This window comes from Conger conger, chromosome 2 (assembly GCF_963514075.1).
Source record: "Conger conger chromosome 2, fConCon1.1, whole genome shotgun sequence".
Classification (NCBI taxonomy): Eukaryota; Metazoa; Chordata; class Actinopteri; order Anguilliformes; family Congridae; genus Conger; species Conger conger.
Genome location: NC_083761.1, coordinates 45,574,629 through 45,590,558, shown reverse-complemented (window position 1 = coordinate 45,590,558; position 15,930 = coordinate 45,574,629). Strand labels below are relative to the sequence as shown.

The following is a 15,930-nucleotide window of genomic DNA, read 5'->3' as shown; positions in this document are numbered from 1 at the left end:
CCCTTCATAAATAACAGATTCACGTGAGAAGCAATTGATCAGTTCCGCTGACATTACATCAATACCATGTCAATAAAAAATAGGAAATATCTATTTGACATATTATGATTGTTGGGTGGACCATTTTGCATATGATGACATACACAAAGAGCAGTTGCACAGATGTGTTTGGGAGTAAAACTATTCAACAGAAAACAACATAATCTATTCTGATCAGCAAGACATATGTGATTCATAATTGCACCAACTGTAGACAATTGTACTTTATCGTTTGCATGAATGTGCTTCACATTTGCAATTTGTAGAAAGCAATGAGAAATGCTATGTTATGGTGTGCAGGTTTTCACATATTGCTTGGAGAACAAATCAGAAGGCCAACAATTAGCCACCATTCCTACTTTCAAGTACTTGGGAAGCATAATATCTGACGATTGCACAATGGATGACGAGATTAAAAAAAACACCTCAAAAAGCCTCAGCATCTTTTGGTTATCTAACAAGAGCAGCAACCTCAACCTCTACACCAGAATATTTGTTTACAGGGGAGTCTGCATCTCACTGCACGTACTGTATGGATGTGAGGCATGGACCAGCTACAGCCACCATCTCAGAAGCCTGGAGGCCTTCCATGTAAGATGCCTTCAGAAGATCCTTGGCATCCTGGGCAGGCAGTTGCAGTGTGGAATCCACCCGGAACCACCATCGACTCAGGTGGCTTGGCATGTTATTCATATACCTAGCCACAGACTCCCATGCAAAGTCTTCTATAGCCAATGACTGTACATCTTAGCCAATGGACTGCTGGTGGCCAGAAGAAATGGTTCACGGACCAAATGAAGAGATGTCCTTCTGGTACTCTCACTCCTCAAAGGGAGGGCAGTTTATGTGGAGGGTTCAAGGACCCAACAGCTGTGCAGATCTTATTGTGGCTACACCGGGGATCGAACCACAAACCTTGTGGTCATATACCTTAACCACTGTGCTACAGGCCGCCCTCTAGAACCATCGTACTAGATCGCAAAGAGGCATGCCTAGAAAGCAAAGAGGCATGCCACCCCTCCCCAACTTCCTTGAAACAAAGTATGAATGGAAATAATGTTTAAATAATAATAATTAAAATAATGATTAATGATGATTAATTTTATAATGAATTCCTGGACTATGAAATTATTAAATTAATTTACTTCAGAATTTAGAAAGACCAAACATCAAATAACATCACAAATGAAAACGGGTCCTTTATAACCCATGTTGGGGGTCATAATACAAATAGGATTTTTATTCAAAACCTAAGGAAAGAAAAAAAATTATGATTTGTGATTACCAAAAACAAGATAATTATTGCATACCTTGAAGATCAAATGAATTCATTATGATTAATTCATTAAAAAGAGGTAACAAAGAGATCCTCAGCTATGCATGAGATTCCATACTAAAAGAATACGGGTCCATTTTGACCCATGTCGTGCATACTAGGGCTAGTGGAGGTGACTTGATGGATAACTAATCATCCCTTTGGCACAAGCTGATGCACAGCCTTTAGACTGCATCTCCCAATACAACCCCTGTCAAGCTGCCAAAACAGTGTGTCTGTTTCTGTCTTGAGTGCACTTGCCGGTTTACAGTACCAAACTTCAGTTTCAAGGAGCTCTTTCAAATAACCTTACTGTGTGTAGTAGTACTGTGTGCAGTTCAGTCTGTAGTGAGCAGAAAATACTGTTTATATCATCAGCCTCAAAATTTCAATGGATTGACTCCAGATCAAGGAAGGCTAAAACCACAATTCAGAAAGTGTACCAGGCTCAGGGTATGATAGGATATTCTCAGGTTCATAAATAAAGCAAGGGATTCATCCTACAAAAACATCTTGCTAACAAGCAATATAAAAATAAATATATATATAAATGCTTTAAACATACTGTATAAATAAAACCTTTAAATTGTCACAAGTGACAGTACAACAAACTCAGTAAATCATATGAACCATAAGAATCATCATGTAGCACTCATTACATAAGCAGCACACGATGTCATCATGGGTCCCTGTTAATTCTGTAGTTATTGGGGAGAAATGCATGGGTTGGTTGCTGCTGATTCATTAAGGATCATTTCAGAACAAGTTGACAGGTAGGGAATGCACAATATACACACGCCCTGGATTGAACTCATTAAAAGCTCCACAGATGAAAATAACTCTCACACCCATGTCTCCAAATCTTGCATATTTCACCATGTTCTCAAGTGCCCAAGGTATTAATATTTCACAAGGTGCTTGTCTACAGGGGGATAGGATCAATTAAGAGGAAGAGGGTCAGTTAAGATAGTCTTGCATATCAAGTTTTACTAAGTCCCTTCTGATTTCATCACCTTCATCAAGTTGACCTGCTAGAGATTAAGCCTCGTGAAGAGAGAAGGAAGATGTAAAAGCATCCAAGTTCAAAAAGTTAATGCCAGAGGGAGCAGACAGTTCCCCAATCAGTAGTAAAACATCTGATTTCCTTGAGGGCAGTATGTAGAAGTTTTACTGCCCGCAGACCATTTTATTTCCCTCTTGACATTAAGGAACTCCTGAAAGAATTCATATAGACTCAATAAGCCTGTTTTTGTTAGGTAGTTTGAACAGAAAATAGTTCTAGCCTGTTTTTGTCAAGTCATTATTTGCAAGAAAATGAATCCAGAGGATAGATATATATATGTATAGATGCAAAACCACTGCCAAGACCATACATGGTGGCCAACAAAGAGGACCAAATGCTGATTCCCCCTGATATAAATTCCCTCACCGTTTTTCTTGTAGAACTTCACCTCGGCTTGGTACTCCTCTCGCCCTTCCAGAGCCTTCTCCATCTGCATGGCTACGTGTTCACTGGTGTCCGCCCCGTACAGGAAGCGGCAGCTACAATTCTTCTGCATGACCTCAGTGCGGACAAAGCCTGTGAGCTCACAGAAGCCATCTGAACAATACACGATGGGGTACCCACGATGCCCCTGTGCATTTCCCAGCAGGAAGTTGCTGTCTGGAAGAAAAAGCACAACAAGAGATTAATCCCTACTAAAATAGCTTTATTCATATATTTTTCGGAATTTGTAACCATTCTACGAGAGATGATCATCTTAAATGTGCCCTGGCCCTGGACAAATGCATACAGTCCATCTAGTAATGATAATAATTTAATAAAGCATCAATTACTACATTAGAAACAGTCAGAAATCTTTTTTTGTCAACAAGTTTTTGTGATTTTCTCTCAATGATTGTGGACTTGAATTAATCATATCAATACTGTAACACATAAAAAACCAGCAGTCACTGTGGCCCTTCTGGTCCACATTGTTCAAGTCAGTCCTGTTGAGGGGTAGAAAAAGTACCCAGAAATTATACTTAAGTTAAAGTATGGGTACTGTGTAAAAATGTCACTAAAATTCAGAGTATCTAGCGTATCTGTATACTCGAGTGAAAGTAAAAAAAAAAAAAGTCTTTACTTTTAAATGTACTGAATTATTAAAAAGTAAAAAGTATTTTTTTTTAATTGCTTGGGATAAACAATTCTGAAATTAAGTGACTAAGGGAATATTTTTCTGTATTAAAATGAGTTTAATGTTATTTCATATTACAACAGATTACATCAGTTTACATCAGATTACATCAGTTCAGCTATGTGGCACTTCTTCACCAGCAGCAGTGATGAATATAAATACACTGCACTTCAGCTGCTGTCTAATCGGCCGTTGCACAATGGATTGATATTGATATTTTGGCCAAATGAAAAAATAAGTTTGGAGCTCTGAAACTTGTAACGAGTACTTTGAAGGTGTAAATTCAAAATGAAAGGAATAAAAAGTATTACATTTTCCCTGCAATGTAATTTTGTGAAAGTAGAATACACACTTAAGTATACAAACTTAAAAACACTCCAGTAAAGTACAAAGTCCTGTTTTCAACATATAAATGTGGTGTTGATACATTTATACATTCAAATATCTACTAGTTAACATCAACAAATAAAGATAATATAATTCAGTTATTAATGCTTTATTGCATCGATAATGTGCATGGGGTACATAAATTCAGTAAGTTTCTCCACACAATATAAATGAGCATATACAAGGATGTTTGTGTTGTTTGTGTTGTTTTCATTGTGATAATAAATGTATCATTGCGGTAATCAGTGTATTATTGCTACAATGCTCAGGTATATTTCCATTGGTTCTGCCAAAAAATTCATGTCAAGCATTTCTGACAGCACTGAATGAGATGCTAAAAAATAAGTAATCCCAAAAGTGCAATTTTTGTGTTGTCATGGTATGTGTGAGCTGATAATGAAACCACGTGTACAGTAAGATATAAAAAAATGTTTCCCCCCCTCTCTCTCTTGCTTTATCTCTCATACCATTTAATTTAATTTTGAAACATTGAAAATCAAATCACGAAGCTTCTGCACTTAAAACTAACCTGGACTTGTGGCCAATGAACAATAATTGTATGAGTGTGGTGTGTGTGTGTGTGTGTGTGTGTGAGAGACAGAGCTAGAAAGATAGATACATAGTGAGAGAGAGAGAAAGTGAGAGAGAGAGAGAGAGAGAGAGAGAGAGTGTGTAAAGCATGACTGGATTTATTCCTTTCTCTCATGCTTATTTTCTGTTTGTTTTTGAATGAGAGATGTTCAAATTGTCTGTGAAGCACAATGGCAGGACATCTCATTTGGTTATATTCACTCTGTTGAGAGATAATTGAAGTGCCTCCTTGTGCTTGGCTGCCCTATGTCTCATGGTTACAAACAATGCGAGCAGACAGTTACATACTGAATTTGCTTTTTAAAATGGTAATGCCAGATCACATTAGTGCTTGCTACTTGTTTACCAAATGAAGCCACAAACATCAACTGCCCCTTCTAAGATAGCTCTTAGTTTGATGTTAATCCTCTACAACACAATGCGAGAAAATCCACTTGAGAAATTATTGTTGTCAAATGCTTTTGTCAGTCCACATAAATGCTGCACGATTGCAACAGTTCTGCCGTCAACATACTGTATAAATGAAACTCTCAGAGTACAACAGAGTACAAACTGCTCTTCGACTTTACTTTTCTCGCAGCAAAAACACCTTCACCTGTCACTCATATAGCATGTGAAAATGAACACAACCATTATGGACAGTCTACAGGTGTGATACAATTCCCCCCCTTGCCCCATATAAACTCAGCCCAAGTGCAATTCACAGTATTACATATACTGCAGTCCATGCTTGAAAAAATGTCTTACTTATTGCACAGCCATGGATCACAACATGGGAAATAATGGAGAAAATCCAAGTTGCATACTTAATAAATCCATGGGAGACCTGGCGATGGGGCTGAAAGTACTTGGCAATCCTCCTTAATAGCAGAGCTGTCAGCTGAGGAGACAAGGTGGGGAGATGTACTGCTAATGCGGTGACCTCCAAATGTCAGGACAGCAGACTGCAGTCTATACAGCCAGGATCGCAAAGAGCTGGAAAATTGCGCAGTCAGTATCTCTGTACATGGGAGGCTTGGGAAATTGAAGGTCAGCCATGTGATGACTCTCAATGTACTCTCAGTGAACACTTTATTAGGTATTTATTAGACTTTTTTTTTAGACTTATTGGTCTTCTGCTGCTGTAGTCATGGGGTGACATTGGCTCAGGTGGCAAGAGCAGTCGTCTGGCAGTCAGAGGGTTGCCGGTTCAATCCCACCCTGGGTGTGTCAAAGTGTCCCTGAGCAAGATATCTAACCCCCAAATGCTCCTGATGAGCTGGTTTGTGCTTTGCATGGCAGCCAATTGCTGTTATTCCAACCATTTACCATTCAGCCTATCCACTTTGTTTGATGCATTTTGTGTTCAACTGCTGCTCACTGGCTGTTTTTCTGTTTTTCGCACCATTCTCTGCAAACTGTACAGAATCACAGGAGATCAGCACCCTGTCTGGCACCAACAATCATTCCACGGTCAAAGTCACCACATTTCTTCCCCATTCTGGCATTTGTTCTGAACAACAGCTGAACCTCTTGACCACGTCTGCATGCTTTTATGCATGTAGTTGCTGCCACATGACTGGCTGATTAAATATTTGCATTAACAAGCTTGTCTACAGTTCTACCCAATAAATTGCTCACTGAGTGTGTAACGCACAGTCTAACACCCTATGCCTGTTCTGTCCCGCCCCATTCACACACATGGACATGCCATCTTAACCCTTGCACACACTTGGACTCTTGCATAAGCCTGCCCCAAGGTGCAGAAACAAGGATGAAGTAGACTCCATTTTAAGAACTCCTAAATTTAGCCTTACTGGTTCTAAATGACACCACAACTAGGCTCCTCAATGGTGTAAAGTGCTGGCCTGCTGGTCCTGATTGACAGAAGGTGCCATTTCCCCCTCCAATTGCATACTGCAGTTATAGGCACCCCATTTAACTTGGATTTAATGGTCTATCCTTGAATATCTCCAACCTGATATCCACAACAGAATGGTAACATTAACACCGTTACAAAATGCCTCTCCTTTACTGCACAGGCTAGTGTCTTTTTCCAGGTCAACTCGATTTTATTCATCCAGTGCTGAGATCTACCGATCAAAAATAATTGGTTTGGTAGACCTCGGCATGTTGGAGTAATGGTACAGATTGTAATACAGCGTGTGCATATAAAATATAAGTAGATGCTCTTGTCAGTTTAAAAAGTGCTGGTTGCTCTTAAACTACTTCAAAATGAGCAAGCTTATGAAAAAATAATAAGAGTTTACAATTGTCAAGTCATATGAAAAAGATTCCACACTTGCTTATTGTAATATTTATGCTACTATCGTTATTACCACAGTAGTGAAGAGTAATATGGAGAGCTCTGCTCCAGGATAGGGAAGCCTGCAGCATGCTCCTAGTGTAGGACGTGAGGAGGATCCCAAATGAAATAACCGAGATGAGAGGCAGTAATTAGTGCTCAAGACTGTAAAGGATGAAAAAATACATAGTTCTCCAACTAGAGGGAAAATTGCCTCGATACTGGGGTATTAAACAAAGCAGATGGATGCTGAAATCCCGGGAGTTTGCTTCCTTAGCCACAGAATGGGCAAGAAGTACACAACAAAAGAAGAGATTGCAAAATCATTGACCGAATGCTTTAACTGGCCGTCTCCAACAAACAGACTGTAATCCGGTGGGGATTTGGGAGCAGTGTCAGCCTATGAGAGAGAGAGGGGAGATTTGAGCAGCAACAAACAGCTGCTTAGGAACGTAAAATGCAGCCACCAAATCCATTACCTTGACAAAAGTCAGGGAGTGTCATTCTCTGCTCCTGGCAGGCTGTTTTCTTGACACCATGAGCTGTGCGAGCTGCTGGCTCACATATGGGGGATAACATTTACTCCGCTGGAAATCTCATGTGCGACAGCTTTCAATAATCTGGGGGCAGTAATGTGGACTGCAGTCAAAGAAAGATTAAGTCTTAAAATCCACGCTCTTTTCTTGTTTGGGAACTAAGCTCAGGATGTGGCATAGGTAGCCAAGCCACCTGATATCTTGCATCTCAATGCTTTGTGAATGATTTTGGATCGGTTTGATGAGTCCATTTAAAGACTTCCCAGACCGCTCAATGGGTGGAATTATGATGTATTCACATGATCCAGTCATTTCATACATGTCATAAAAGATTTGTATTTGATTGTGTCAGTAAATGGTTTGTAACTATTGGGAGCTCACCTATCTCACTTTCTTTCAACAAGCTGAACTGCCAAAAATCCATTCAGTGCCTGTGACAAAACCATTTGAGGATATACTGGCTTAATAAATAATAAAAACACTGTAAAATGAGTACATGACACATCAGAGAAACATCAATATGTTATATATAGGGAAATACAACTTGTCAAAAGCATCAATTTCAAACACTGATTCCCAGCAAAGTCTTGTCAGGTCTGATTCAATTCTGATGCCTGGAATATATCTGCTGATGCACAGAATTGGATCAGAAATGAATCAAAAGTGAACACGTCAACTGAGAAGTGGTGAAACCAAAGCAAATGACCTGGATTCAGTGGAAGACCTTTACACAGTCCAACAATTTATGCGTTTCTTCTGGGAATATGTACCGGGCTCATTGCAGTGGCAACGATTGTGCCCCCAGGACTGATAAACAGATAAATGGCAGCTGCTGATTGTTGGTGGTATAGCCAGTGTCACACTAATAAATGCCACACTGAGAAGATGCTTCACCCCAAAGGCCAATGGAAGACTCTTTCAGCCGGAACCACAAGGACTTCTGCGCTGAGAGTGGGATATTTGCCAAGTGGCCTTTTCTTCTTGTGGTTCCTTGAATAAACAGGGCCGTGATGACGTTTCCACTGTTCATTCCACTAATTACTACAGATGACATGTTAGCGACTGTTCGTACCCTTCTCTCTTCCCCTAAAGAATGTGTCTAAGAAACCATCGTAAATACGTGATATTTACATATGACAATATCACATGGAGGGAAACACCATAGTGGACGTAGAGACTTTAGTGGATGCACCATAGTCTTTATTATTGCATATAATGTAATATTCTACTACACTACTGTCCTTAAACTATCCTTTAAATATACAATGATGATCTATGTTATGTTATCCAGGTATTTTCCAATCTCAGTAATCCCACTGTAATTTCCACAGTAATCCCGATTTAACTAATGGAATCAATACATTCAAAATGATACCTAGCAGGAACTGGTTCTCTTAAAGCCACAAAACCCTGACATCATTTAATAATAAAAGTAGCCTACTGAGATGGAAATGCCTCAATGGATAAAGTAAATGTAGCCTATAAATTGGAGTTATACACATCACTTCTGGTTTCATTTTAGAGCTATTTTATCACAGATATAATGTTATACTGTAGATTTGTATTCTTTTTTTTCTTTTTCTTATCTTTCCCATTTTCTCCCAAATTTGGTAGCCAATTGTACCCTGTGTATTCCAGTTGCCCGTGTTATCTGAGGATACATCACGACGGCCTGTCTCCCGGTGGCCCAGGAGAGATGTAGCGATCTAGAGATTGACACGTCTTCTACAAGCCGCACCGTCTCAGAGCCCCGGGACCGTGGCTCTGAGGCAAGTGCAATCAGGCGCCATTGTATGTGGCGATCCCATCCTACAAAGAGAAAGGATATTATGTGTATAAAATGAATAAATGCCAAGTTCTAAGGATGCCTTTTGACTTGCATCTGGTATTGTTACACATTTCAGATAAGACACAGCTGTTTATTATTGATTGAACTCAGTTATTGAATGTTTATGCATATTTTATTAGCCTTTGACTGGGAGTACGTTTTACGGCACATTTCTGGTTTATGTATGATGAAAACCTGAGACACACATTTAAGAACTGAAGCAACAGTTACAAACTGTTAATGACCCCAAGCCTCTTTATCTTGCGGAGTTCTGTTCTCTTGTCTTTAATATTATAGACAGAGCCCTAATCATTTATTCAAATTTCTTAAGTGGTGGAGATAAAGTTTTTGGGGAAATACTTTTAACACCACCGGTTGTTGTTTAATTTGGCCCTTGGCCTTGCTACCAGTTTTACCTCATTTATTCCTCGTTCTTTTAGTTCTTGATGCCCAGGGGCTCAGCATCTTGGCACGTACTCTATACAGCAATCCCACATCTGTCGCCCCAATTGGGTCACAAAGCAGGGAAGCTATAAATCACAGTTTAATAATATCTTAGTGTCGCCAATCCTGCTTATTAGCCGGCTACTGTACAGTACTGTGAGACTTACCATCCTCAAACTACCATTTCAACTCTGAACTACCGAACACCTAGTTTTACCAAGAAAGAACACATATATACAAAAGAAAAACAAAAAAAAGGATATTTTTCATAATTTGGATTTAATTTCAGTAGAAAATGTCCACACTTGTTTGAGTTCCTCAATAGGGTAAAGAGGATTTTGGATTCCACGCCTGGCTATTACTATATAAAAAAGGACCTTATAGTTATTGTGTTTAGAACTGAACCTGTGCATCACTGGTTGGGCTAACTGGCTCCATCCAATGTGGCTGGACACCAGCGTCACACTTTTAAGAGAAGTCATCTTAGCTAAATTAATAAATATTCCGTAAACACCTTATTTTCCCCACATGAAAGTATATGAAGTCCGCCAGACACAGAGAGCACATGTCATTTTGCAATACACATTTCTTGGCTATAATCCTCTTACAGATGATCCGTAGACCTTTGCGTCTATGACATATATTTTAATTACACATCTGCACCGCATGCAAGTAATCTGCTGGAGGCTGGCGCTGCGCTAATGCTGACTTGTTTTCCAGATGTCAAGGCATCATAGATTCCTATGGACAAGGCAAGGGGAGCGGTGGCGATATCCACGTCTCGACACCCTGAGCGACATCGCGCAACCCGCTTTGATGTCAGCCCGTTAAATCCAAAAGGACATGGCTGTCTTTTATATGCAGATACGTTCGGCATGGGTATCACCTTCCTTTACAGATTTAGAAACATCGCTGCTGCGTATGTTTGCACACTACGTGCTCACCTCCTACATTGGCTCAGCACAGAGAATAAAATGATAAAGTCACCATCACTTGGGTAAATTCTCTGTCCCCATGACAACCAAGAAACATATTTAACCAACACTATAATTAGACGGATTGCAAGAAAGCACACTGAATAGTGCCCGGTTGTAAAAAAACACATTTGTCTTTATTCGATAAAAACTTGTCAAAATAAACACGGGAGTGAAAGGAATGGGGTAATCCTTTCCCACTAAATGCAGCCTTTTTTACTCAGGACATACATACTATACATTATCTAATGAGCCCTTCTTTTGTACTTAAATTGATGTATTTTGACCCATTGAAACCGTTGAACCTTTTTTCTTGTTTGTGTCTCTCTATAGAAGGCTTGCTTTTATGTGGTGTGATGTGAAAAGGTAGAGGAATAGAGGAATGAAGGAGAAGAGATATTAAAAGTGTGAACTAAAATCCATTTAACTTGGCTCTCCCAGAATATATTCACCCAAAACTTTAAGTAATCCTCATTAAAGCAAGCTTCTGTGATTGATGATAAAACCCAATAGTAGCAGTACTTCTAAATATACAAAATAATAATACCTGAAGGACCAATTATAGTCACACCTTTCATAATCACACTGTAAAAAAATTGGGCCTTTATATGTATTTCAGTCCTCCACAAATATAGAGCATCTGTTTCAAGCCACAAGTCAAACAATTAATAACATCTCAAGTAATTATTTAGATATTACAGGTACATGGGTAGAGTGAAACATGCAGTTTATGTTTTGTCGACACTGGTTATGTGTTGATTATTATAAGCAGAAATTCCTTATCTTGTCCACAAATTGTCCACATGTAAAAACATTTGTCTTTGAGGGTTTATCTGTTTATTGATTTAAAGTGAGCAGCCTGTTCTGCAGTTTTAAATATTCAAAGGCAAAAAACATAAAACTAGGCAATAAATAGAAAGCTTGCACAAAAAGTCAGTCCTCTTTACTGCTCATATTTTAAAAACTGCCCATAAGGTGTTACATTGCTTTAGGCATCAACAGAATTTGACAATTGCCTTCTGGCTTTCCATCCTTAGAGCCTCGTGGGAGGTTTTCTACATTCAGACTGCAAACTTCTTTCGGTAAAAAATCCTGATCGCCTTCAGAAATTTCTAGGCTGGATGAATGTATCTGTGTTTGCTTTTTTTGTTGATCTGGGTAGAAATATTATGCAAGGTTTTCTGCTACCTTGTTGAATTTTTAAATACATTGACTGTCTGTGCCTATGTTGAATATGTACACATCAGCTGCTTGTGTTCAGTGTTTCAAGTTTTATTAATTTGGCCATTGGATGATGTCAAACTCTTTAAAAGTATGAAAAGATGCAAACAATTTAAAAGGTTGTATTTGCTTGGACCCCATTCACTTTGGCATTTTGAAGCTCAATATCTCAAAACCACTCAGAATGCAGATAAAGTGGAACCTAATCATTTCAAGGCCATGATTTGAAGCACCTGGATTATAAAGTCCACAAACCCATATTTCACTTTGTCAACACTTATGCTCCAGAGCATCACATTATCATTTATGAAAGCTCAGAGTGAATAAAAGGGTACCTGTCAACTATCAAAATTCAGGTTGACAGCCCTGATGACCATGGAAAAATGTGTATAAATATATTGCAACTTAGCCACTAGGCTATAGTCTGCCCTTATATTCATCAGTAAGGTTTGCATAGACACTGAACCAGAGGAGGACACTTAATGTGTAGCTTATGCAGGCAGGCTGTAGGCTCCCAACTGACCACACAGTGTTACTGGTATGTGATGAGACACAGATCACCCACTGATTCACCCTCGTCTCTGGGCGAAGCTACAGAATATGATGCTTCTCCCTGTGGGTCAGGTTGCAGGTCGCAGTCAGCATTGCCACACTCTGGACCCAATTCTATAATGTGGGATTTACAGTTTCAAAAACACTTTTAAAGGCCCACACACGTACTTTTTAGTTTTTTGGTTTTTCATATCTTCCTGGAGCTTTTGATTTTTGTTCCATACTGATCCAAATGAAACAATGGCAATTTGTGTATTTTAGGATCTAACTGCAATTTTTACGAGCTGTGTGTAAAACGATTTCCCACGATGGTGTATGTTTTTGCTGAATTATCGGATGATGATGCTAAATATTAATACAGAGAGCTGACCACAGGTGGCGAAGGGGGTGAGGGAATTGGGCTTTGGGGACAACATTAATGATAAAAAAAAACCCCACATCACATGCTGATGCATGTGGGCCGAATGCACACCTTTGGAACAATAATTACATACCAACTAAAGGTAGCACCCAAAGAAATGTAATCATTCACAGTTCCTGATTCAGGGCAATCCCAGTCAAAGCAATGCTACGATTGGTAAAAATCCGGATGATGGGGGAGGGGCTGTTTTTTCCCATAGCCTTGATAACAGAGGTGGTCTCCTTTAAAATCAGACTGTTCTCCTCCCAGCCTGCTGGGAGCGCTGTTGATGGGCGAGCTATGAGAGCCAGGCGTCACGCCGCCCACTGCCACCTGCTCATCCTCGAAATAACTCTTGAACTGCACCAGCTGGCCCACTTGGCCAAAAGGGGCTGCTCTATCATAGTCACATGTTGCAGTGACAGACCTCGCGCTGACACATACCGCGCGTACTGTATCAGCTGTCAGTCACTCACACAGAAAGCTGTATTGTGTATTGGCTTTTTGCAGCTGTCCCCTTAAAATGAAATAAAATAGACAAATCAGCACAGTGTATTTGCATTTGTGGAAACGGCCACCTGCCAGAATCACAGATTCCACAACCTCTATCCTGCTCCTTTGGAGTGAAATGGTTTCTAGTTTTCAGATGTAAGTGGTTTTGCGTACTTGGTCTTCATTGGGAGATTAATCCATTTTTTTTTCTGTTATCTGCCCATAAATTACAGTTGGAATAAAATATACAATTCATCTGCTCAACATTTGTCAATTATAAGCCTAATATGGCGCAAAATCGACAGCATTCTTTTGACATTTTAAGAATACTAATTGTTATTTGTATTTTAAGAAAAAAATATATTGCATTGTCTTCTGTTCTTAGCCACTGGCCGTAGACATACTTTAACTGGGGGTGGGATTCTAGTACAGCGTCTCCCATTCTACTGAGCTGCTCGTTGGTCTGGTGCAAACTGTGAATTCTGGGTGATCGTGAAAAGCAGCAGGGTAAATTCTCCACTCTTCCTTCAAGCTGTGGACCTCAAACACATAGTCCATCAGGAGTGGCATTCAGGAGAATGACCCCCTCTTATCTCCGCGTGCAGCCGTAAGATGGCATTGCTGATAGGAAAGCCTGCCTCTATCGAACTGCACACCTTACGCTGCCATAGACTGTAATGCGACAGTTATCTTGGAAGGTCTGCTATTGGGGCAAAAGCTGCGAGTGGAAGACCTCTCATTAAGTTAGGTAGATATCATTGACAGCACTACTGGTTTTGCCCGCCCCGGAAATGTGGCTTGTACAGGGTAGTCCAATCAGTGTTGCATTTAAAGAAGAGGAACGGAATCTTTATTTTTAGAACCTGTGAAAAGCACTGAATATACATTCACTGAGCACTTTATTAGGAACACCCACTCATTCATGCGATTAGATGCGATAATATAATCAGCCAATCATGTGGCAGCAGTGCATTGCATAAAATCAGGCAGATATGGGTCAGGAGCTTCAGTTAATGTTCGCATCAACCATCAGAATTGGGAAAAAATTTGATCTCAGTGATTTCGACCGTGGCATGATTGTTGGTGCCCAACGGGCAGGTTTGAGCATTTATTTAACTGCTGATCTCCTGGGATTTTCACAATCTTTAAAGTTTACTCAGAATGGTACAAAAAATAAAAAGCCTCCAGTGAGCGGGAGTTCTGCGGATGGAAACGCCTTGTTGATGACGGAGAATGGCCAGACTGATTCGAGCTGACAGAAAGGCTACAGTAAGTCAGATAACCACTAAATCACCATATTGTGGTGAGCGCAAAAGCATCTCAGAATGTTCAACACGTCAAACCTTGAGGCGGATGGGATACAACAGCAGAAGACAATGTCGAGCTCCACTTCTGTCAGCCAAGAACAGAAAGCTGAGGCTGCAGTGGGCACAGGCTCACCAAAACTGGACAGTTGAAGACTGGAAAAACGTAGCCTGGTCTGATGAATCTGCTGATTTCTGCTGAGGCATACAGATGGTAGGGTCAGAATTTGGCACCAACAGCATGAATCCATGGATCCAACCTGCCTTGTGTCAACAGTCCAGGCTGGTGGCGGTTCTTGGCACAATTTGGGCCCGTTAATACCAATCAATCTCCGCTTGAATGCCACAGCCTATTTCAGTATTGCTGCTGACCACATGGCTACAATGAACCCATCTTCTAATGGCTACTTCCAGCCCGATAATGCACCATGTCACAAACTATCTCATGAACATGACAATGAGTTCAATGTTCTTCAGTGGTCTTCCCATTGACCGGATCTGAATCCAATGGAACATCTTTGGTAGAACTGGAGATTCGCAGCATGAATGTGCAGCTGACAAATCTGCAGAAATTGCGTGATGTCATCATGTCAACATGCAACAGAATCTAAACACAATGTTTTCAACATCTTGTGGAATACATGCCACAAATAATTGAGGCTGTTTGGAGAGCAACCTACCCAGTATTAGTATAGTGCATGTATACTCACAGAGCACTTTATTAGGTATGTATTAGACTAATTTTTTAGACTTCTGCTCCTGTAGTCTAGCCACTTAGAGTTTTTTGCACCATTCTTTACAAGCTCTAGAGACTATCCCAGGAGATCAGCAGTTTTTAAGATACTCAAACCACCCTGTCTGCCACCAACAATCATTCCACGGTCAAAGTCACTTAGATCAAATTTTTTCCCCATTCTGATGGTTGATGTGAACATTAACTGAAGCTCCTGACCCGTATCTACATGATTGTATGCATTGCACTGCTGCCACACAATTGGCCAATTAGATAATCACATGAATAAGTAGGTGTAATAAAATTAAATAATAAAGTGCTTGGTGAGTGTATATTTTTTACTGAGCTCAATCATTTCAGATTTCAACTTGAAGTTCAATTCATCCACCATAATTAACTAAGACAGCATATGCTGGGAAGTCTATCGATAGATATAAATCAATGGATGCTGCCATTTGTGCTCTTTAGTCAGTGTTTTGTCTGAAATAAAAGCACAACATAATCACATCAAGCTTGAATGAGTGTGGATTCTAATCATTACATGATAAAATGTCAGAGCCTCAGAAAAAAATGAGTTTGTAAATAAATCAGATGCAAAGGCAAGACTATACAGGAGCAGATTAAGACACAATATCCCCTGCTATATGTTG

General features: G+C 39.9%; 1 protein-coding gene across 1 annotated transcript in view; it reads right to left on the bottom strand.

The window, feature by feature from the left end:
• LOC133118176 (potassium voltage-gated channel subfamily H member 4-like) overlaps positions 1 to 15,930 on the bottom strand; it is a 73,581-nt gene that overhangs the window by 46,819 nt on the left and 10,832 nt on the right. Inside the window, exon 2 of the mRNA XM_061227979.1 lies at positions 2,784 to 3,017. Within this exon, the coding sequence (XP_061083963.1) occupies positions 2,784 to 3,017 (234 nt within the window). The remainder of the gene's footprint in view (positions 1 to 2,783; positions 3,018 to 15,930) is intronic.